The following is a 25,489-nucleotide window of genomic DNA, read 5'->3' as shown; positions in this document are numbered from 1 at the left end:
GGTTAAGTTGATTACACAGAATATAATTTTGTTTAATCAAATAAGTTGCATTTTAATTTGATCTTTAGCATTATTTCTTATTCTAAGCTCATACATGTTAGTCTTACTGTAGTATATTTGTTTCTTTATGTAATTAGCTACATTACTGTAAGAGAAGCTAGAAGGTTTTTGTTCAGTCAGAGCATTTAAAGGGATATTCTAGTTAAAAGTATTCTAAAGCTCTGTCACGTTTTATTTTTGCTGTGCTGTTGGAACAAGAAACAGCCAAGTCAATCAAACTTGTGTTTGGAGAACCAATCAGAAAATGTGTAGGCTCCCACAGAACCAATCTTGGAGTTACTAAATAAAATTCTTAGCAAAATTATTAAACTAAAAAATTATAACAAAGCCCCAGATCAGTTTTGTCTTCAATATCTGATTAATTATATACCCAACTGAGCCTACTATAGGCTCATCAGATTAAAATGTTATAGGTACACTCTTAATAAAGTTTTTTCCTTGCCTTTTTCCTTTCTTTCTCCAATGCTCGCCATTGCTCACAGCATTCCTCGAGTTGAGTATGAAGCTCATTGGAGGGGCCACTGCGATTCCTTGGGGGTCTATATCGGTTAAATGAAGTGGGGAATGCATAATATGATGAGGGAATTTCACCACAAAAAAGATCATTAATAAAAGGACTCAGATGGTTCAAATCTTCATAGTGAAAAAGATCAATAAGATCTGACAATGGAAATGGAGGAGGAAAGGCAAAGCTAGCTGGTGAAGAAAAAGTTTGTGGATTAAAGGAAAGAAAATTCTGGCTCTGCTTAAAATCGGAATTTGAGAAAGATGGGAGAAAGGAGCTGTTGATAAAGTCAGATACATTGCCAACATTTGGATTTTGCTTCCTCCGAAACTGGTTATGTTGCGCTTGATTTAGTCTCATATTAACTTGTTGAGAATTCCAGTGTCTTCTTCCTCCTCTTTTATCACTATTGTTATTCTGTGCGTTCTGCTTTTTGGGTAAAGAGGGATATCTTTCAGAGTTATTATGAATGGCACCATGCCAAGGGGGTTGTAATCCAACAGGTGTTTTTTTATACATGCCTTCTTTAATAGGAGGGGAGTGTCTAAATGCCTTTTCAGATCTCTGGTTTTCTTCAATGGAACTAGGAAATGCTAGTTTACTAGAAGTATTATTTAATTGTGAGGGACCCTCCTTAACCAATGAGTGTGTAGCAGATGCTGGTGAGAAGTAAGCAGAATGAGATGTTGGGTGATGTTTTGGTGAACAATCTGACAAGGTAGCCCTAACAGGAGACTGAAGTGGACTGGATATGGAGATTTGCAAACTTAGTTGGTCACTTTCTAACCATGTAGGGGATGCATGAAGGTTCTCATTTTGATGAACAGCACTAATAGGAGAATCAAATCCATGGGGCTTTGTAAAATTTTCCTTTGGGCTATGAGGATTGAGGTTTTCAGGACCTTCAAAGTTGCCAACCTTAGAGAACATGTTATAATTACTTTCCATTTCATCATAGTAGGATTTTCTATTCATGGTAGCAAGAAAGGTTTCTTCTTCAGGTAGCTGCTGGTTATGGTAAATGGGTGGTTGGTTGGCAGCTGAATAAGATTTTAAGTATGAAAAGTCATTGTAGGTTTTGGGGCCCATTTCTTTATTCCATAATTCTCTAGAACTTGGTGAATTACCAAGATTTATGTTTTTATTTTTAACAAACTTTCCCCTTACTTTCTCAGCTTTCCACACTGGCTTCTGAGGATTAGATATCTTCTGAAAATTAGTGTTCACATCAGCACCAATTGTTCTGTGGTCATTACTTGGAAACTTGATGTAATCTTCCATGATTTGGTTAGATCCCTCATTCAGCTCAAATGGTGAATTTTTTATTAAAGTAGGATTCTCAATGAAAACATCTTTAATAAGGTCCTCCATTCCAAAATTACATGTGTCAGCCTGGGATACCCAAGAATCCAGTAAACCAAGATCTTCAAACCCTTTTTGAAGGCTCTCTAAGTCTGGTAGTTTTCTTACTTGTTCTCCAAAACTTTCAGAGCCATTAAAAGATGACAAATTTCCGTCTGCTGAATGAGTATTAGTAAAATATTCTGATGCTTCTTTGTGATCATTAATATTTGAAGTCCATAATGGAGGAAAAAGTTTAGATAGCGAGTCCCTGAAAGAGATAAAAGAAAATTCCACAAATCCATTTAACCACATTTAAAATGATTTCATTTATAACCATGTCATTGGCTTAAAGGGACAGTAAAGTCACAATTAGACATTCATAATTTAGACAGAGCACATCATTTTAAACAACTTTCAAATTTACTTATATTATTTAATTTGCTTCCTTCTCTTGTTATTCTTTGCTGAAATGTTTATCTAGGAAAGCTCAGGACCAGCAAAGAACCTAGGTTCTAGCTGCTGATTGGTGGCTGCATATAAATACTGATTGTCATTGGCTCACCCATGTGTTCAGATAGAAACCAGTAGTGCATTGCTGTTCCTTCAACAAATGATACCAAAAGAATGAAGGAAATTTGATAATAGAAGTAAATTGGAAAGCAGTTTAAAATGTTCTACCTAAATCATGAAAGAATTTTGGGTTTCATGTCCCTCATGTCCCTTTGAGACTTCATTAGTGTGTGTGTGTATATATATATATCATATATATATATATATATATATATATATATATATATATATATATATATAGTTTCAATTAGCCGGTGGCCCAGCACTCCAACCTGGGTGGTGTATGATAGACCTGGGTGCAATCCTCAAAAGAAAGAAGTATATGGATCCATGTAGAAAAGGGCACTCTCAGGATTTGTACATAAACCCAATTTTTGCTTTATTGATAATATCAACAGAACATGGTCGACGTTTCGGCCCTCATTCAGGCCTTCATCAGGACATATATAATCTGAAATCAGCTGTGCAGCAGAGTTTTTTCCGACTGGGAGCTCCGCTGCACAGCTGATTTCAGATTAGATATGTCCTGATGAAGACCTGAATGAGGGCCGAAACGTCGACCATGTTCTGTTGATATTATCAATAAAGCAAAATTTGGGTTTATGTACAAATCCTGGAGAAATCGATCAATTAAAAACAAGGTGATAACGCTAGCAGAACTGCATATAAAGTATAAAACCGAACAAGTAAAACAATAATGTCACTGAATATAAAATAAAAAAATGCTTATCTGAATCCAAAATTGTAAAATCTGTTTTGGCGTGTATGCCGTGAAAACCGGAAGCAAGAAAAAAACGTAAGTGACATCACTCTTTTGCGATACCTTCAAGTCACAGCAGTTATTTTCTTGCTCTACTAGCGTTATTCTCCTTCCCCTCCACACATTTTAACCTTTTAGTCTTGTTGGTGATAACTAGACACCCCTAGAGAACTGGCAGCTTTATTGTGTGTGTGTATATATATATATATATATATATATATATATGCGCGCATATGTGTATATATATTATATCATTTATTCATATTGCTTAAATTGTGCTCATTGGGATAGGGATACATTTGAATCATCATTCTTAGTACCCTTTAGGACAGCGCTTGAAATATAACCGCCCTTGTTTTCCGATATATATATATATACACAGTATCTCACAAAAGTGAGTACACCCCTCACATTTTTGTAAATATTTTATTATATCTTTTCGTGTGACAACACTGAAGAAATGACACTTTGCTACAATGTAAAGTAGTGAGTGTACAGCCTGTATAACAGTGTAAATTTGCTACCTCCTCAAAATAACTCAACACACAGCCATTAATGTCTAAAACGTTAATGGCCTCTTTTTATAATGTATATAAAATGTTATCCAAGGAATTGAGAATGCAAATCAGCAGTGTTCAAACTCTAATAAAGAAGTGAAAAATGAGGGGTTCTGTTGAAACCAAACCATGGTCATATAGACCAACTAAAATTTCAGCCACAACTGCCAGGAAAATTGTTCGGGATGCAAAGACAAACCCACAAATAACTTCAGGTGAAATACAGGACACGTGGTGTGGTTGTTTCAAGATGCACAATAAGGAGGCACTTGAAGAAAGATGGGCTGCATAGTCAAGTCGCCAGAAGAAAGCCATTACTACGCAAATGCCACAAAGTATCCTGCTTACAATACGCCAAACAACACAGAGACAAGCCTCAAACCTTCTGGCACAAAGTCATATGGAGTGATGAGACCAAAACTGAGCTTTTTGGCCACAACCATAAACGCTACATTTGGAGAGGAGTCAACAAGCCCTGTGATGAAAGGTACACCATTCCTACTGTGAAACACGGAGGTGGATCGCTAATGTTTTGGGGATGTGTGAGCTACGAAGGCACAGGAAATTTGGTCAGAATTGATGGCAAGATGAATGCAGTATGTTATCAAACAGAACGCCTCATTTTCCACTTCTTGATTAGAGTTTGAACACTGCTGATTTGCATTCTCAATTCCTTGGATATCTTTTTATATCCCTTTCCTGTTTTATACAGTTCAACTACCTTTTTCCCACAGATCCTTTGACAATTCTTTTTCTTTCCTTATGACTCAAAATCCAGAAACATCAGTGCAGCACTGGATGAAAGATGCAAGGGTCTGTCAGGAGTCCAGAAACTCATTGACCTTTTATACACACACACTAATTACAAGCAAACAGATCACAGGTGAGGATGGTTACCTTTAATAGCCATTCAAACCCCTTTGTCTCAACTTGTGTGCATGTTATCAGGCCAAAATCACCAGGGTATGTAAACTTTTGATCAGGGTCATTTGGGTAGTTTCTGTTGTCATTATGATTTAAAAACAGTAAACACGGTTGATTGATAATAAATGGCTTCAGCCAAACACTAACCATGAATGAAAGAAAAGTTTTTGTTTTATCATTCATATTCTCGGAAAAATGGCCAAGAAATCATAAATTCTGCCAGGGTATGTAAACTTATGAACACAACTGTATATATATATTTATATATATATATATATATATATATATATATATCTCAATACTCAGTATGGTTCCAAATACACGTTAAAAACGAGTCATTTTCCCCATTTGCTTAAAAAAATCCTCTGAAGTGGCTGTTATGCATTGATTTTTATGTGATTTCTTGCAAACTAGCTCTATCTAGTGGTTGCTTTTAGCACACATTTGTAAAATGGCTGTTTTACTTTCTGATCTCAGAGTAGCAGCGGCCAATCTATCTAGAAGTATAAAAGCAGAGCCCATGCAGGAATGAAGAGGAGGGAAAGCCACTTACTTATATTTCCCCCTAGGAACGTCTGCAGTCTGAAACTTAGGGTATGTAATCATTATGGAACCTCTCACACAATCTCCTGCTCTCTGAGAAACGGCTCAAATACATAGCAGATGCAGTTAATCCCACAGCTGCCAAAAAGGCTAAAACTGCAGTCCCCTCTGCTGCTGGGTTAACTTAAAGTGAAAGTAAATCCTAGCATTTTACAAACTCTAGGATTTACTATTGAAACAAATAAAAGGCACTTTCATTCATGAAGTAGAAGATACTTCATGTAGAAAGCTCCTTTATTTGATTTAATCGATCGCTGCTCTTAGCTCCTACAGCAGCGCAAGGATAAAAAAAAAATAGGCTAAGAGGTGATGTTTTCACCTCTTAGCCAATAGCGGTGCGGTAAATCCAGCTCCCATGGGTGCCAAGCCGGATTTATCGCACGGCTATTGGCTAAGAGGTGAAAACGTCACCTCTTAGCCAAAAAATTTTTTAGCCGTGGGCTGCTGTAAGAGCTAAGAGCGGCGATCGATTGAATCAAATAAAGGAGCTTTCTATATGAAGTATCTTATACTTCATGAATGAAAGTCCCCTTTATTTGTTTCAATAGTAAATCCTAGCGTTTGTAAAACGCTAGGATTTACTTTCACTTTAACTGCATCTACAATGTATTTGATATCAGCAAGGCACAGCATTTCTAAAAGGAGCAGCCCCCCACCCCTACTGCTAGTATGCCTGTATTCGATTCCTGCACAGGAGCAGGGCTTATTTTCAGTCAAATTAAAATGTTTAAAAAAAGAAAAGAAAAAGAAAAAAAAAAAAAAAAAAATATATATATATATATATATACACATATACAGAAAGAAGTGCACTCACATGAACGAACAACTGGCTCAATACCATTGTTAGCCTGTTCTATGGGGATTTACCACCTGGGTGCAGCTTTTTAGCTCAGTAATGCTTTTCATAGAGAAGAACTTTCCTGTAGTATATCAATCAGTCTGATCCGGCCTATTACGGTCAGTCCAGCGCCGAAATACCAGGCAATTCCTCTCTTAACAAGGAACACAGCAACCCCAGACGATCGTTTCGGCCTTCATTGGGCCTTGTCAGTGAGGTGTAGCCATAATCCTCTAAGCACACTGAGCAAGGAGTCCACGTCTGGTTGCCCCTTTTTCCCATAGGGAGACTAAATACATACAGAAAGAAGTGCACTCACAGGAACAAACAACTGTCTCAATACCATTGTTAGCCTGTTCTATGGCGATTTACAACCTGGGTGCAGCTTTTTAGCCCAGTAATGCTTTTCCCAGAGAATAACTCTCTGTGTATATATATATATATATATATACACACACACAAACACAGTATGTGTGTGTGTGTGTGTGTTATATATATATGTGTGTGTAACTGTGTATGTGGTTGTATATTTTATATATATATATATATATATATATATATATATATATATATATATATATATATATAATTGTGTGTGTATGTGGCTTACACTGCTTCATTTGTTAATCATACCACTGTCCAAGAAGAAAACATGACAATGTTGTGTGCCATAAGACCTAATAACTGGCTAGTGGCTACTATTTAATCACAGCACACAAATTTTATTTTAACTATTTTTTGTTTTGTATTTTTATACTCCAAGAGTGTATTGGACATTGAGAAACATGTACATTAAGATTCTGTAGTGTTAAATAAACTTTAGAATGCAAAATGAGTCATTTATAAGAAAATTGCAATTAAATCGTAATCGTGTTTTTTTTCCAAAAAATTGCGAATTTTTTTTTGGCCCATATCGCCCAGCCCTACTATTAATCAAGTCAAATATAAGGGTGGCCCTTCCTAGTCTCTAATGCTCAGTCACATTAATTATTTGAAAATAGCTGGGTATTCCTATGTGCAATCATGTAAAACCAAATCAACAATAAAAAGATAAGGGGGCAAATAACAATCAAAATTCAAGTTATTAAACAGATATAGCATTTAAAATACACACAGGCAGATGCAAGGAACAAAAAGCCTAAAGTGCATTTCTCTGTAGCTTTCTCAAAGGAAGGTAAATGTAAAGTCATATTGTATTTTGAGTAACATAAGTTTACACCATATATCCCATAAAAATCCAGGCACTAAAATAATGAATTTCTGGTTTATACACATTAAAAAAATAAAAAAAAAATAACAAAAACTTACCAATCAGTCACTGGTTCCTCTGGAATATTGCAAACTATCCCCAAAACATCTTTACAGTTTCCATTGTCAGAAAGTGCAAGTGGTACACTGAAATATAAAGTGACAGATACGTGTAAACACTGTACATTTTGCACAACCAATTCATAAGGAACAATGTGGCCCATGCAAAATGAAAGGACCAAACCATTATTTACCTTTTTTGCCGAAAATCAGATACCGATGGAGAGCTTGCTTCATCAAACAGAGACCAGCTGCTGTATAGTTTAGATTGGGAAGAGGGCACCGTGCTGGAAATCCCACTGACAAATTGTGAAAACAAAGGGCTGTCCATATTCAGTATCATGCAGTTAACCTAAGAAAACGTATTGTGGAGAGAAGTTTAATTTTATCCTGTCTCAGTGGTAATCACTTGCATGAATGACAGTAGGAAAAAGTATTAAGTATTCAGAGTGCCGTTTAAGTCATCTTTTGTACAGGGCTACTTAAACTTTCTTTAATGCTGTGAACAAAAGTGCTTAAAATCCAGCTCCCCCAACTTTCCTCACTATATTGCAGATTCAGTTCCCTATCCAAGTAAGCAACAAAAAAATAAAATTATATATATATATATATATATATATATATATATATATATATATATATATATATATATATATATATATATATAAAGTCTCCCTAAGGATAATGCAAGAAACAAGACGTGGACCCGTTGCCCAATGTGCCTAGACACGCATATGGGCTTTTGGCTGCATTTCCCCGACGAGGCCCACACTAGGCTGAAACATACGTCTAGGGTTTGACATGTCTCTTGTTCAAAGAGGAATTGCCTTGTATTTTGGGACTGGACTATACTGTTTAGGCAGGAGCAGACTGATATACTACAGGAAAGTTCTTCTATGTGAAAGGCACATGCTGGGCAAAAAGAGGCTACTTTTGGGGTGGTAACTAGCCATAGAACAAGCTCAGCACCACCAATTTAAAATTTGGACCTCATGGTAAAAATAATGAACACATTTCCATACTGTCCACCACCTAAAGCCTAGTTCTGTTGAAATTCCACCCAGTGGCTGCCGAGATAAACTCTAAGACACACCTGGGAACTACAACTCATGCAAGGAAGTTCCCAGGTACGGCCTTGAATGGAAGAAGACAGAGGACACAAGAACCGTAGGCTAAAAAGAAGTGGCTTCAGGTGGCGGGCAATATGTTGCTATGGTGTTAAATCACTGTTCTTGCTTGCGGGTGTGTATGTGTATACACACAAATACTGGGAATAAAACTGAAGTTAAGTAATAAAAAGGGACATAAAATGCATTTTATATGTATATCTTATATTAATAATAAAGCAATACAATGCAAAAGATCAGAATGCATTTAAACTGTCATTGTAATAACAAAAGGGAAATTTATGCTTACCTGATAAATTTGTTTCTTTTTCGATACAATGAGTCCACGGATTTCATCCTTACTTGTGGGATATCGCCTCCTGGTCAGCAGGAGGAGGCAAAGAGCACCACAGCAGAGCTGTATATATAGCTCCTCCCTTCCCTCCCACTCCAGTCATTCGACCGAAGTTAGGAAGAGAAAGGAAAAGCCAAGGTGCAGATGATTCTGAAGTTTAACAAAAAGTTAACAACCTGTCTCATAAGAACAGGGCGGGCCTTGGACTCATCATATCGAAAAAGAAACAAATTTATCAGGTAAGCATAAATTTCTTTTTCTAGATACGATGAGTCCACGTATTTCATCCTTACTTGTGGGATACAATACCAAAGCTATAGTATACGGATGAAAAGGGAGGGACAAGACAGGGAACCTAAACGGAAGGCACCACTGCTTGAAAAACCTTTTTCTCCCAAAAACAGCCTCAGCCAAGACAAAAGTATCAAATTGGTAAAATTTAGGAAAAGTGTGAAGAGAGGACCAAGTTGCAGCCTTACAAATCTGTTCAACAGAAGCAACAATTTGGAATGCCCATGAGGAAGCAACAGCCCTAGTGGAATGAGCCGTAATCTTTTCAGGAGGCAGCTGTCCAGTAGTCTCATATGCAACATGGATGATACTCTTCAGCCAAAAAGAAAGAGAAATAGCCGTAGCTTTCTGACCCTTACATTCTCCATTGAAAATGACAAAGAAGACGACTGACGAAAGTCCTTCGTAAACAAAATTACAAAACACGGACCACGTCCAAATTGTGCAAATGACGTTCCTTTTGAGCAGAAGGATTAGACACAGGAAAAGAACAACAATCTCTTGATTAATGTTCCTGTTAGAAACAACCCTAGTAAGGAACCCTAGGATAGCACGTAAAACCACCGTGTCTGAATGAAAAATAAGATAAGTAGTATAGTAATGCCGAAAGATCAGACACTCTTCGAACTGAAGAAATGGTAACAAAAAATAAAATTTTCCAAGATAACAACTTAATATCTAAGTTATGCATAGCCTCAAACTGAACCCCTTGAAGAACTTTGAGAACTAAATTAATCCTCCATGGAGGAATAACTGGTTTTAACACAGGCCTGATCCCAACCAAGGCTTGATAAAATGATTGAACATCTGGAACAACTGCCAGACGTTTGCATAACAAAACAGATAAAGCCGAAATCTCTTAGAGAACTCGTGGATAAGCTCCTCTCCAAACCCTCTTGGAGAAAAGACAAAAATTGTAGAAAACCCAACACTACTCCATGAGGAGCACTGGGATTCACATCGATAAAAATAGTTACGCTAAATTTTATGGTAAATCCTTCTAGTCACAGGCTTACGAGCCTGAATCATGTTTTTCTATGGCCGAATTAGAAAAACCCTCTCTCTGATAAAATTAAGCGTACAATCACCAATCAGTCAGCTGCAGAGAGAATAGCATTGGATGAAAGAAGGGTCCCTGAATCAGAAGGACCTTCCTCAACGGAAGTCTCCAAGACGGTAGATATGCCGCCAACACCAGATTCGCATACCAAATCCTGCGAGGCTAAGCCAAAGCTATCAGAATCACTGAAGCCCTCACCTGTTTGATTCAAGCAATTACCCGAGAACAAAAGAGCAAACAGAGAAAATAGGTCTGCGAGCCTGAAAATCCAATGGACCGCCAAGCAACTATCAGTTCCGCCTGGGGACCCCCGGACCTCGACCCGTATCTCGGAATCTCAGCATTGAGACGTGACGCCATGAGATTCAATACTGGGTGACCCCACTTGAAAACTAAGCATGAGAGCACTGCCGGATGGAGTTCCCACTCCCCCGGATAAGAAGTCTGCTTGTTCAGGAAATCCGCTTCCCAATTGTCCACCCCTGGGATGTGGATCGCCAATAGGTAACAAGAGTGGACTTCCGCCCACTTGAATATTTTGGTTACCTCTGGCATCGCTAAGGAACTCCTTGTTCCTCCACTGAAGACATGTCGTCCGACTGGAACTTGATAAACTGGACCGTGGCTAACTGAGACCAGGCCCAAAGAGCCTTGTCCAGAATGTTTATAGAAAGAACAGACTCTGAGAGCAAACTCCCTGAACCTTCAGGGAGCCCTAGACTGCGCCCCACCCCAGAAGGCTGGTGTCTGTTGTCACAAACACCCAAGATGGTCTGCGAAAGCAGGTTCCCTGGGAGATATAATCCAGAGACAACCACCATGGAAGAGAATCCCTTGTCTCCTGCTACAATAGTATTCGAGGAGACAAACCTGCATAATCTCCGTTCCATTGCTTGAGCATGCTCAACTACAGAGGTCTAAGGTGGAACCGAGCAAACGGGATGAGGTCCATTGCTGCCACCATCAGCCCGATTACCTCCATGCACTGAACCCCTGAAGGCCTAGGAGTGGACTGAAGGACTAGGCAAGTATCAATAATCATTGATTTCCTGACCTCTGTCAGGAAAATCTTCATTGAGATGTAATCTATTACGGTTCCCACGCAAGTCGCCCTTGTGCTTGGAACTAAGGAACACTTTTCCAAATTTACCTTCCACCCATGAGATTGCGGAAAGGATAACACCATGTTTGTGTGAAATCTTGCTTGCTGTAAGGCTGGCGTCTGGACTGGTATGTCGTCCAGATAGGACGCCACTGCAATGCCCCCAACAGCAATCCCAGAACCTTTTTGAAAACTCTGAGAGTTGTGGCAAGCCAAAAGGAAGAGCCACGGACTGGAAACATTAGTCCAGAAGGCCAACCTGAGAACTTGAAACAATTCTTGAAATGGTACATGAAGATACGCGTCCATTAAAAACACTGTTGTCATAAATTGACCTTCTTGGACTACGGGAAGAAAGGAACGAAAGGTGTCCAACTTGAAGGACGGTACACTAAGAATTTGTTTAAACTCCTGAGATCTAAAAAAAGTGGTCTGAAAGGTCCTTCTTTTTTAGGAACCACAATCCGATTGGGATAAAAAACCCAGACCCTGTATTGGAACTGGAACAATCACTCCCAGGACTGAGAGGTCTCCTACGCAGTTAGAACACCTCTCCTTATAGACTGATCTTCAGATAATCTTGAAAGCAGAGACCTGCCTCTGGGATGAAAATTTGAACTCTAACATGTATCCCTGGGTACTACAAGGCAGTTTATTTGTCTATATATTCTGTATATATATATATATATATATATATATATATATATATATATATATATATATATATCAAACGTAGAAATGGCTGCAGCACTCCAATTTCTTTTTAAAGATTTTTTATTACAAGCAGTGAAATACAGGCGACGTTTCGGGCTTCTGCCCTTTCTCAAGCCAAGTGATTAGTACATAATTCAAACCCACCTTTTATAGGCTGTGCATGTGACAAACAACAGGTGTATTGTATTACAATTACTTAAGTTTGGTTTCTTAAAGGAACAATAACCTAATATCGCAGTCATCATTTATTCTTTTATTTTCTTCATTATTTTTCAAACATATATATAACTTATGTGATAATATTGTGTTCATTATAACCAAACATTTTGTGAATATATAAATTAACAGTGTCAGCTATTCAATCATGAATTACGTGCAAATATCTGTTAGTGCATATTAGTAAAATTCCATTAACTTTTGTGACATTTAGAAAACACTTTCTATTGTAAAAATAAAAGAAACTAACAAATAAAATCTAATCTTACAAGACATGTTACTTAGCTGATGTATCAAAACAGGAGCAAGGCACTAATAACTAAAGCTAGCTAGGCTTAGTATGAGGATAACTTCATAATACAATTTACAACAAATTAGTAAAAAAGACCACATTATTATTTAATGCCAATATTAATATCATAATTGTATTCTATTTTATGCGGCACATATCTTTTTCTTGTAGTCTTTTGATTCTTATGTAAATCTTGATCTAAATTATGGAAGAAAAAAGTTTACAATTATTCATCACAATTTATAGGTTAAAGGAATAAAAACAATTTATAATCTTTATTTAATCCCTTAGGGTACATACTTTCTAATCTGTTTATCCATATAACCTCTCTCTGTTGTAGTTTCTTTATTCTATCTCGTCCTCTTAGCTGTATTAGAACATGTTCCAATATTTGGAACCTTAATTGATTTACATTATGATTTTGTTCTTTAAAATGTGATGACACTGGGAGATCTGTGATGCCCTTACGTATGGTATATTTGTGTTGTGTAAGTCTATCCTTCATCTTTTGGGTAGTCTCCTTACTTAGTCTCCTTACTTAGTCAAAACATATATAGGGAGTAGTAAACCTAAAATGTTAATATCAAGTAAGAAAGGAACTTTCCCCTGTTATAATTGTTCACATTGCAGTAGTGTCATAAGAGGAAGTGAAGTTGTTCACCCGCAAACAGGAAAACGGCATAGTATTAATGGTTTATATACCTGTCAATCAGAATATGTGATATATATATTAAAATGCTCTTGTGGTCTTATATACATAGGGGAGACTACCCAAAAGATGAAGAAGGATAGACTTATATGTTTGGGAAAAAAATGAATTGAAGAAAATGAAAGAATAAATGATGACTTTAATATTAGGTTATTGTTCCTTTAAGAAACCAAACTTAAGTAATTGTAATACAATACACCTGTTGTTTGTCACATGCACAGCCTATAAAAGGTGGATTTGAATTATGTACTAATCACTTGGCTTGAGAAAGGGCAGAAGCCCGAAACGTCGCCTGTATTTCACTGCTTGTAATAAAAAATCTTTAAAAAGAAATTGGAGTGCTACAGCCATTTCTACGTTTGATATTATTATCTGTTTAAGGTGAGACAGAGGCTGCTTGCACCCATATACTAAAGGTGAATTGGTGCTGGACTTTACCTTTTATATATATATATATATATATATATATATATATATATATATATATATATATATATATATATATATATGTGTGTGTGTGTGTGTGTGTGTGTGTGTGTGTATATATGTATATATATATATATATATATATATATAAACATATATATATATATATATATATATATATACACACAATACAATTTCTTTATTTTTACCTTTTATTTAATAAAAAAAATCATTTTAAACAATATGTTATAAACACAGAAATTGTTCCTTACTAGATAATGAAATATATATATCAATCACACACACACGCAAAACACACACATACAATAAACATGAAAAATGCCTGGCTTCTATATTTTTGGGCTGGCTCCTAGATTTTGAACATATTTGTCAAGAACTGAGCTACTATACAGATAAAGCAATCTCCGTGTGGAATGTAACAGAGTTAGACTTATGAAGTCTGAAGAATGCACTTTAACCTCTCATGAATTTTTAACTACATTTTTCAGAGTTAAAGGGAAATTATAGTCAAAAAATGACGTTTTAATTTTCTTAGAGCATGTAAAAAAAAAATTCACTAGCAACCTCCCACAAAGGAGTTAAACACAAAATTAGGGCACTGCTAATTGGGTCAGCTGCAGTTTCCAATCTGGGCTGGCAGTTCTCTGCGGCTCCTAAGTAGTACTTTAACACCTTTGAGAGGGATAGTCATTTAACACATTTTATGAGAAAGAAGTCTATATGTGCCTGTAACAGCTCCGCAAAAAAAGGCTTAAAGACCCCCAAGACATTGGTTTAAACTCTAAAATAAAATAAAGCTCCTATATAGGTTTTAATAACCAGGTGATCACTGTGGTAATGGAACTGGATTGGAACCAGAAATGCACCCTGGTAACTTCTCTCAATGCTAACCATTACATATTGTTCCCTAATAATGTTTAATTAAGCACAACTGCAAATCAAAGCACTTTATTTTAATTCATAAGGACTGTAGCTAGCCCTTTTCTGCATACTTGAACCCGGATTGACTCCTCCAAATAAGGCAAGTGGTGGGTTGAGCTTGTCTATTAAAAAACAATTGCAGCAAACAAGACATTAAAGGGACAGTCAACACTAAAATTGTTATTGTTGAAAAATCTAGATAACGCCTTTACTACCCATTCCCCAGCTTTGCACAACTAACACTGTTATATTAACATACTTTATAACATTTAAACCTCTAAACTTTGGCCTGTTTCCAAGCCACTAAAGTCAGCCTCTTAATCACATGCTTTTTTTATTTGTTTTTCACAACAGGAGACTGCTAGTTCATGTCAGCCATATAGATAACATTGTGCTCACGCCCGTGGGTTCTGCACAACACAGCTAAAATGCAAGTCAATAGATAATAAATAAAAAGTCATGTGATCAGGGGGCTGTCAAAAGAGGCTTAGATACAAGGTAATCACAGAGGTTAAAAGTATATTAATATAACCATGTTGGCTGTGCAAAACTAGAGAATGGGTAATAAAGGGATTATCTATTTTTTTAAACAATAAAAAAAAATTGGAGTTGACTGTCCCTTTAATTTGTTTTCAATATGTTTAGACTTGGCCGAAAATATAAAAAGAAATATCTTGTAATTACAAAGTGTCCCTTAAAAAAATATTTTCAATGTGTGTACATCCTACTCTTTCATATGCATGATATAAAAGTTCCTACAAAAAGCATACTTACAAATTGTACTAGCTAAACCGGGTTTGTGAATTAACTTTCCAAAGCTAAGTAAAAAAAAAAAAAAGTGTATATAAAAAAAAAAATACAAAAACTATATTCCGAAGAACAAGCATTGGCCAACCAGTGGCGTCCTAACAGACAAACTACACGCCCCCAACTTAAACTACGCATGCGTGTCTCATTGAATCTCCTCCCTGTATAGATGCACGTTCATGGGGCATGCATGCGCATTGATGGCACAGGAACAGATAATACGATCTCTGCTATGATGCAAAACAATGAATGAAGTGATGTACAAATGTACATTGTATTTTAATGCATGCGCAATACAGGATGCTTCACTGGAGCGCACACGGATGACCACGTAAGAGCGGGTGGGACCGCTCTTATTTCTGAAAGAGAAAAACCAGGAAATGAGCGGGTAGGCGGAGGATCAGTAAGTACGGTATGTGCGAAAAATAATAAATATAAAAAAAATAACTATGGATTTAAAAAAAAAAAAACTTAGCGACTAGATACAGGGTGATCAGATGGATCAATGGCATTAAGGTTTTTGTTGAAAATTAACTTTCACTTTAAGGTTGCCACATCAGCCATGTTTTCCTGGACACTTATGAGATACCCATGCTGCAGGGTGTGCCGAGGACAACATGAACAGTGCTGTCCATGATCACTATTCGTGTGCTATCCAGGGGTACAACACCCTACAGCATGTGTAACTCATAAGTGTCCAGGAAAACATGGCCAAGATGGCAACCCTATTTGGGCTACAGGACCCTGCCTGTTAAATATGTTCTCAATTTGTTTAATGTCATCATTCAAACACACCTGAAGCCACTAATCTGATGATTAGCAATTATTTCTTATATATACATAAAAAGGTCAAACCAGTTGCCTGTGCAGAGAGTTCTTAGCTACACACTGAACTCTCTCAGTTGCCATAGAGCAGTGTTTCTCAAGCTTTTTGTAGCAAGTACCCCTGTAGGCATACAGTTGTTTCCTATGTACCCCAACCGTAGCACAAATATTATTAATCTTTTACATGAGCAAAGATGGAAATCACGTGTATCACTTGATTTCACAAGCTTGTATCAGATATATTAAAGGGACACTAAACCCAATTTTTTTCTTTCATGATTCAAAGCATGCAATTTTTTTTTTTTTTAATTTCAGCATATATATATGTTCAACATAATAAATTCAAACATGTTATTTATGCCATGCAAGGCATGCCTTCTAACAAACCAATTATTAATCACAAAACATATCATTACATTATTATATTGTTAATGCAATTAAACTAACAGACATTAAATTATCAACCAAAAAGAACAAAAAAACAGAATAGGGATACTGTTAGCGTGATCTAACTCACAGCTAACCCCACTTAAAACTTTAATATCTGATTTATGTTGCTGACCCATTTTTATTCCTAGACCAGCTCCGTAAAGAAGGTAAATATAAAATATATAACAAAGAAAAAAAAAAGAAAAGAAAAAAAAAGGAGAAGAAAAAAAAAAAAAAAAAAGACATACAATCTCATTCTCATTTCCCCTGTCATTCTTCCTCATCTACCAGATCCAACTACCATATCCCTAAAAGTACCAGTTCTGTGTTTTGGAAGGGGAATATAATGTATTCAATCTCTGTGTTCGGGAGAGACTTAAAGGATTACTATCTTTTACTATTTTTATTATAAACAAACCCCATATAACATGTTATAAGCATAAACTAAAACATACTGACCTATAAATGTTGTAAAACGAAGAAGCATAACGGTAGAAAAATCATATTTAGTTTTCGGTGATTACGTCACGATATCCAGCCCACAAATGTCGGCACTACGTGTTAGGATACAGTAACCAATCATATTGCATGTTTATGCATCTCATTAAGAGACTAATTTGTCCTACTGCGCATAAAATCGGCTAAATATCGCATGCGCATTTTAAACTAGTGAATCCGAAGTTACCCACAGATAGGAATCACGCTTGCGCATTACAAGGAGTGACGGTTTCGGTGACGTTGCGCAATCTTGCGCATGCGCAGAGCTTATTAGAGGCGCCATATTCAAACCGCGGTTGTCAGCCCGGATTGCACAGGAGTTAAGGATACCCACGGAGTGGGTTTGGAAAGCAATAAATAATTGAAGAAAGAAATCGGCAAAACGGTAACAATCTCATTATGAGATTATATTGAGAAAATGTTTGATTAGGGTAGTTAATTCGTTACAAGCTTAGATATTTTTTGCTTACAGTGTCCCTTTAATAAAGGGTGCCCATTTACCAAAAAATTGTCTAATATCAGATTCGTTATTTATATTCATGTCTCGCTGTTCCAGTATACATTGCTTTGTAAGGTAGTTTTTTATCTCTGATACATTGGGTGTTTCTCTAGTTTTCCATTTTTTGAAAATCAAATACCTGGCTGCCAGAATTGCCACACTTATTATTTTTTCATTCAGCTGTTGTTCTTGCTGACTTATAACGCAAAATACAATTAAACTTACCGACAGCTCCAGAGGGGAGATCTTAAGTGATGTATTCATCTAAAATTCTAATTTACGCCAGAATTGTCTAATCAAAGGACAATTCCAGAGCATATGCAGAAGGTCTGCCGCAATCAGGGAACATTTGGGGCATTTATGAAATTCCATATTTCGAAACTTATAACCTTTTTCAGGAGTAAAGTGAAATTTATGCAGTAATTTAAGGTGTGCTTCTCTCCATGTAGCTGAGAGAGTAGCCTGTGTCACTTTATGGATGGACTTTTGTAAAAGTTTAAGGTCAATATTTTCCTGAAACAGAGTTAAATTCCAGTCTTGAGCAATCTTCTCAAGAGTTTGTCTCCCTTTTCCGGCTCCCAGAAGATAACAATGAGAAATGGACATAAGTCCTTTCTTTACCAGCAAAAACCACCCCTCCAAACAAACTAGATCCCATTGCCACTCTCCCTTCCTCATTAAATCTAAGGCATAATGCCTTACTTGTAAATAGGCAAAAAAACTATCTGTTAGAGAGATTGAAATTATTCTTAATTTCTTCAAATGACTTGATGCATTTTTTTTCCTGATCAATAAACTGTATAATCTTATTGAGTCCTAGTAAATGCCATTTCTTAAAAATTAATGAATCCAGCCCAGCTTGAAATAGTGGATTCCCCATAAGAGGAAGGTACTTCGAGGAGCTTCCCTATCTTCCACCAGGCCTTTAATGGGTTGAAAATCATTTTTAATCTCTTAATTCTAGTTGGCAACCCCTTTGGCTCACAATGCAACAGCGCACGTGGGAGGTATGGGTCACATACACTTTCCTCTAATGCATTATTCAAAACATAATTATTACCGAAAATCCAGTCTGCCACGATTCGTGCTAGAAAGGCAAGGTTATAAAGCAGTTCATCGGGTAGCGCAAAACCTCCAAATACTTTTGCCTGTGTTAATTTAGTCAGCGCTATCCTAGGTTTCCTCTTCTGCCAAATAAAATTTCTAAGCAAGCTGTTTAATGCTCGAATATCCCTTTCTAAAAGTGTTAATGCAGTATTCTGTAGCACATACAGTAACTTAGGGAGAAGGACCATTTTGAATAGGGCTATCCGTCCAGAGATAGAGAGTGGTAAATTTCCCAGCTTCTGAGTTTCTCTTTAAATTTTATCAGAATTGGAAGTATGTTCAAATTGTATAAATCGTTTGGTTTAATTGGGATTAAAATCCCTAAATATTTAAATGACTTCTTAACTGTTCTAAATGGGCTATTAAGAAAAGAATTGTTATTTTTCCTGAGCCAGAGAATTTCTGATTTTGTGGCATTTATTTTGTAGCCAGAGAATGACCCAAATTGATTAATGATTTGCAGGAGCTTAGGTATATTACTTTTGGTATTTGATAGATAGATAAGTATATTGTCCGCATATAGAGCTATTTTCATCTCTTGTTTGCCTAGTACAATTCCTTCTATTTGTGATCTGATCCTGATTGCCAGTGGTTCAATACAAAGGTTAAATAGGCAGAGCATGCAATTTTAAGCAACTTTCTAATTTACTCCTATTATAAATTTTTCTTCTTTCTCTTGCTATCTTTATTTAAAAAGCAGGAATGTGATGCATAGGAGCCGGGCCATTTTTGGTTGAGAACCTGGGTTATGCTTGCTTATTGGTGGGTAAATATAAGCCTCCAATAAGCAAGCGCTATCCAAGGTGCTGAACCTAAAATGGGCTGGCTGCTAAGACTTACATTCCTGCTTTTAAAATAAAGATAGCAAGAGAACAAAGAAAAATTGATAATAGGAGTAAATTAGAAAGTTGCTTAAAATGTCATGCTCTATCTGAATCATGAAAAAAAAAATTGGGTTCAGTGTCTCTTTAATGAAGTAAATACATAGGAATCAGATATTTGTTTTATGTGTTCCGGAATGTAAAATTTGGCAATATTACAACAGAGAATAAGAAACACATAAAACACTGATATATGGTTCATTAATATAAATAATTATATGCAATTAATGTTCTTCTTTCATTAAAAAAGAGGAAATAAACTCTTTACTGCATGATTAGGAAAGTAATATTTATGGTACCATCTTTCTATTTTTAATAAACAATGCATACACAGTTTATCTGTCTTGTTTTACAGTGGCATACTTCAGTATGATGCACTTTACCTATTTTACAGTGGCACATTTATCTGCCACTTGTCTCTGTGACACTTGGTCACAGTAATACACTTTCTCTGTTCATATAAGTAAATGTTAATCCCTCATATGTCACTAACAAGCCAGGATCTAATGTGTTGCAGCTCCCAAGAATCCAAAAGGTATAAAAACCCATGCACAGTCATTTAAATGCCGATTTAGAGCATACCTGTAGGAAAGGTGCATTCAATGTTTAGATCTTGTACTAAAAACAGGATTTCTAAAAAGAATGAGCTAATACACTTCTTTTAGATTAATTCATACTAATGAATAACTAAATAAATCTCATATCAAGACAAAATATCACAAACGTGAATTAAAAATAAATACATTTTAAAAAAAATGGCAGGTATTTTTGCTAGCACTGAATAAATATATCTCCAAATCTGATAAAGTTACCAAAATGCAGTTTCCAACACTGCAAGCAACACAGAACTTGTTGAATGCGCTGTCACAGGACACCTGCCTTGAACTTGGCATACAGAAACAGTTGCCATGCAATAAGGAACAAACCTTCATCTCCACCCCCTGTAGTCAGTAACTGTCTTGTAAACATAAGCGCAGGGGTTATGGTGCAAAACTTACACAGAAACCTAAGCTTAAGAGCAGTACTGTAAAGCACCACACATGACACTACTAGCATAAGCAGAACATATAATAAATGATGTCATATGTGCAATGCTAATGAGGCCTTCCCAGTAGACTCAGTATTCAGCCACTGCTTCCTGCGTGGGAGCAGATAGGTTCTCATTTTATTCACTGTTCTGAGTGACAGCTTGTTTAAAGTGCTAACTAATAAGGTCTAGTGGAAAACGCTTACATATTCGCTGTAGATGCTACTCCTCTGCAGCCAGGCTCAGCCATACAAGGGTCTGATGTCACCGTGAGCACAGCCTAAGCACGCAGGGTGGGAGTTGCACATCCAGTCTCGCGTGGAGTTGCAATGTAAATAATACAGAATTACATAGCTGTTCCCATGGTCACCCCTGAGGCCAGAGTAGGCAGTGACTACATAAGGGGCTGATAGAAAGTAACCCTTTCCATTCCAAAAGCAGTAGCAATTTAATACCAGAGTCAGTGTGTATAGTAAAAACATTTTATATTTAAAGCACTGCATGAACAAAAATAAATGTGTTATAACAAAACTTGAGTTTTATCAGCAACATCTGGATTGCTCTGCCTCATAGGAATCCAGGGATATACCCCCTTGAAAAGCATGTGCAGTGCTGTTTATCTTATCTTATTTGCTGTGGCCAATTAGGAGCCGATATAAATGAGTTTCTGCATTGATCAAGCAACCGCTGTATAAAATGTTGCAGGGGCAGGTTACTAAATCCTGCATACCCACTCCAACCAAATGTGAGCAAAAAAAAAAAAAAATGAATTGCGGATTTGTATTATTATACAGGATTCAACATAAGCATATAAAAAAAGCACAACGTTCTAAAGGTCTCATCGCTTCTGAAGTTCAAATATTTCATCTCTGAGCGCTCAGCTATGCGACCTGACGCAGCAGAGTGCTCAGAGTTGATAAGGCAAGACACACTACGCGCACAAAGTCGCATCTACGCCCTGCACGCCGCTCCGCTTGCAGTGTGTCACAGCCTTAAAAATTCTTTCTTGAAGAATATGGAGACAAGCATTAAAAATATAGCTTTAAAAACAAGAAATAGTTAAAAAAAAAAAACATTTTTAGATGCAACTATATATATATATGTGTGTGTGTGTGTGTGAAATTATTTTCAAAGTTCAAAATGTCACCAAATCCAGATGTCAGTTGAATACCGAATTGATTGCTCAGGCAACATAAATCAGTTACATAGACGAGTTACATTGTTACATTTTATGCAGCACATTTTCAACAAACAGCAAAATGGATCCAACTTTATACCCCTCGGTGAAAACATTAAAATAGTAATAATGCTATTTGGCTGCAATTCTATTTAGGTAAAAGTGTGATGCAGGTTTTTATCAAAATAATGGTGATATAAAGTGGGTGACGTTTTCTTAACATACAGAATAATTTAAAAAAATGATCAAAATACAAGGATATTTTCAGGTGGGGGACAGACTATGTAAGATCTTTGGGAAACACGTGCAGCAAAGTGACAATTGAGTGGCACTGACTAAACTGAACTAGGCAAATAACGGTTTTAACCTCTGGGGTACCATGTGCAGTATCCCTCCCTGGCATCAGGGGTAACCCCATCACAGTCCCTCTATAGATTCCTTATTTGTATTGTACATTCAATAACATGGGAGTGTTCTGTCCAGCATGGCACATCTAAGTCTTGTGGTATTGAACAATTTCATATGATGGCATAAAAAGTAATTTAGCCTAATAGATAAGTTCATACTTTGAAAACCCTGACAAAATATATAGGGTTAAATGTTGCAAGTGCAGATAAAGCCATGTGCAATGTACTAAATACGTGAATTATGTGTTATAAAACCAGGTTTCTTCGCTTCCATAACCTGCACAATCCTAATAAGTGCATCATATAAACATCAATAATCGTGAAATGAGAGTAATTTCAGTAAATGAATTGATAAATATATATTTAGATGTAAGTCAACATTAATAACAATTTTTACAGGCAATTACCAGTAAGTATTAGTACTTTATAACTGTTTCCCTGTTATATAACTGGTGCTCACCACTTCCTCTTCTTCTGCCTTAGCTGTCTGTATAGGGGACATCGCGACACTAACAACCACCATACGTCTCCATTAATCAGCCGCAACACATACAGTACTAGCGGGGTAAGGGCAGCGCAATGGTTAAAGCGAAGTTTTCCAAGCCACGCCTATTCGCATGGACGTTTGAAACCACGCCCATTTACTTGCGGCCAGATTCCCCGCCTACTACAGACTTTACTAAAGTTATGCGCGCGAGTTCCAGCGCGAGCAGAGTCAGTTGGAATATCAGGGCGCGCGTCTTTTCTCCCATAGAACTCCCCACCGCCGCTTTCTGTCTTCCCGCCGCATTACTTATGTGACCAATTGGTATTGGAGCGATCAACAGAGGGAGGAGCTGCAGTGTGAAAAAAAGTTGTTATCTAGATGTGAAGGGAGGAGAAATGTTTACATGTTAAACGTGTAGCACTAGCGCTGCAAAGTGGCGCCTATCTATTACTTAGAGGAGAGGTGAGGAGTAACCTCTTATCTCGAAAAAGTATTTGTGACAAAGATAATACCAGGAATTTTAATAGTGGACCCATAACCACTTTCTCACGTTACTTTATTTCTTGTTTTACAAACTGTGTGTTAATATGCTTTTGATTAAAAGTAATAAAACTTTTTTTTTAAAGTGTACAGTTGATGTGTTCTCATGATAAACCATTAATAATACGATTAGGTTATGCTCAGTTACAGGTACCTCGCTCATACAGCGGGTTAGGGAGCCCAGCTGTAAAGTGAAACAAGGCAGTTTTAGCTTTCTTTTCACTTCAAGATTAAACTTTCGTGATTCAGATAAAGCATGCGATTTTTAATAACGGTTTCCAATTCATTTCTTTTATCCAAATGTACTTTGTTCTCTTAGGGCTAGATTAATTTAATGTTACACCATGTGACAGGACTATACTATGTACTTATGTAACACCATGTGACAGGACTATACTATGTACTTATGTAACACCATGTGACAGGACTATACTATGTACTTATGTAACACCATATGACAGGACTATACTATGTACTTATGTAACACCATATGACAGGACTATACTATGTACTTATGTAACACCATGTGACAGGACTATACTATGTACTTATGTAACACCATATGACAGGACTATACTATGTACTTATGTAACACCATATGACAGGACTATACTATGTACTTATGTAACACCATGTGACAGGACTATACTATGTACTTATGTAACACCATATGACAGGACTATACTATGTACTTATGTAACACCATGTGACAGGACTATACTATGTACTTATGTAACACCATATGACAGGACTATACTATGTACTTATGTAACACCATGTGACAGGACTATACTATGTACTTATGTAACACCATATGACAGGACTATACTATGTACTTATGTAACACCATGTGACAGGACTATACTATGTACTTATGTAACACCATATGACAGGACTATACTATGTACTTATGTAACACCATATGACAGGACTATACTATGTACTTATGTAACACCATGTGACAGGACTATACTATGTACTTATGTAACACCATATGACAGGACTATACTATGTACTTATGTAACACCATATGACAGGACTATACTATGTACTTATGTAACACCATGTGACAGGACTATACTATATACTTATGTAACACCATATGACAGGACTATACTATGTACTTATGTAACACCATGTGACAGGACTATACTATGTACTTATGTAACACCATATGACAGGACTATACTATGTACTTATGTAACACCATGTGACAGGACTATACTATATACTTATGTAACACCATATGACAGGACTATACTATGTACTTATGTAACACCATGTGACAGGACTATACTATGTACTTATGTAACACCATGTGACATGACTATACTATGTACTTATGTAACACCATGTGACACGACTATACTATGTACTGATGTTATGCCATGTGACATGACTATACTATATACTAATGTTACACCATATGATACGACTATACTATGTTCTAATGTTACACCATGTGACAGGACTATACTATGTACTGTTACACACCATGTGACAGGACTATACTATGTACTGTTACACACCATGTGACAGGACTATACTATGTACTGTTACACACCATGTGACAGGACTATACTATGTATACAGGACTATACTGGACATGTACAGGACTATACTATGTACTGTTACACACCATGTGACAGGACTATACTATGTACTGTTACACACCATGTGACAGGACCCCCCAACTGTCCCAATTTTCGCAGGGCAATCCCATATGTTCCGCATTGCCCCATGCATTTTTTAAATTCTATTGGACCCATACTCAGAAGCAGTGTTAATTTCGTCGACTAAAATACCTATAAAACTAAAGAAATTCTGATGACTAAAATACGACTAAAACTAAAATGACATTTTAGTCAAAATACTATGACTAAAACTAAATCAAAATTTGCTGACAAAAACATTTTATGCAAGGTGTTATAATCAATCCATATCCAATTACTGCTCTTTTGTAAAATTTACAAAACTTAATTTTATAAAATTTTAAGATAAATAAAGACATGTTATATACCACAACAGTTAAATCTGTATTGCATGTTAAATGTGTATCTGCATGTATAAGTGTAAGCTATGTAGTGTGTGTGTATCTGCATGTATAAGTGTATGCTATGTAG

The 25,489-nt window shown here is 36.5% G+C and overlaps 1 protein-coding gene across 2 annotated transcripts in view; it reads right to left on the bottom strand.

The window, feature by feature from the left end:
• The window catches only part of MEIOC (meiosis specific with coiled-coil domain), a 64,251-nt gene extending 41,332 nt beyond the window's left edge, over positions 1–22,919 (bottom strand). The window contains exons 1-4 of one of the 2 annotated variants that reach the window (XM_053713765.1): positions 22,800–22,919; positions 7,664–7,821; positions 7,470–7,556; positions 503–2,177 (exon numbers count right to left, since the gene is read on the bottom strand). In XM_053713765.1, the coding sequence (XP_053569740.1) occupies positions 503–2,177; positions 7,470–7,556; positions 7,664–7,821; positions 22,800–22,862 (1,983 nt within the window). In that variant the 5' untranslated portion in view covers positions 22,863–22,919. Of the gene's footprint in view, positions 1–502; positions 2,178–7,469; positions 7,557–7,663; positions 7,822–20,961; positions 21,075–22,799 lie in introns of those variants that run through there. The other variant, XM_053713766.1, reaches the window with a different exon arrangement.
• Positions 22,920–25,489: the final 2,570 nt, after the last annotated feature.

Source organism: Bombina bombina, chromosome 5 (assembly GCF_027579735.1).
Source record: "Bombina bombina isolate aBomBom1 chromosome 5, aBomBom1.pri, whole genome shotgun sequence".
In the NCBI taxonomy this organism is placed as follows: Eukaryota; Metazoa; Chordata; class Amphibia; order Anura; family Bombinatoridae; genus Bombina; species Bombina bombina.
Note: the sequence above shows the minus strand (reverse complement) of the source record. Positions and strands in the feature narration are given on the sequence as shown.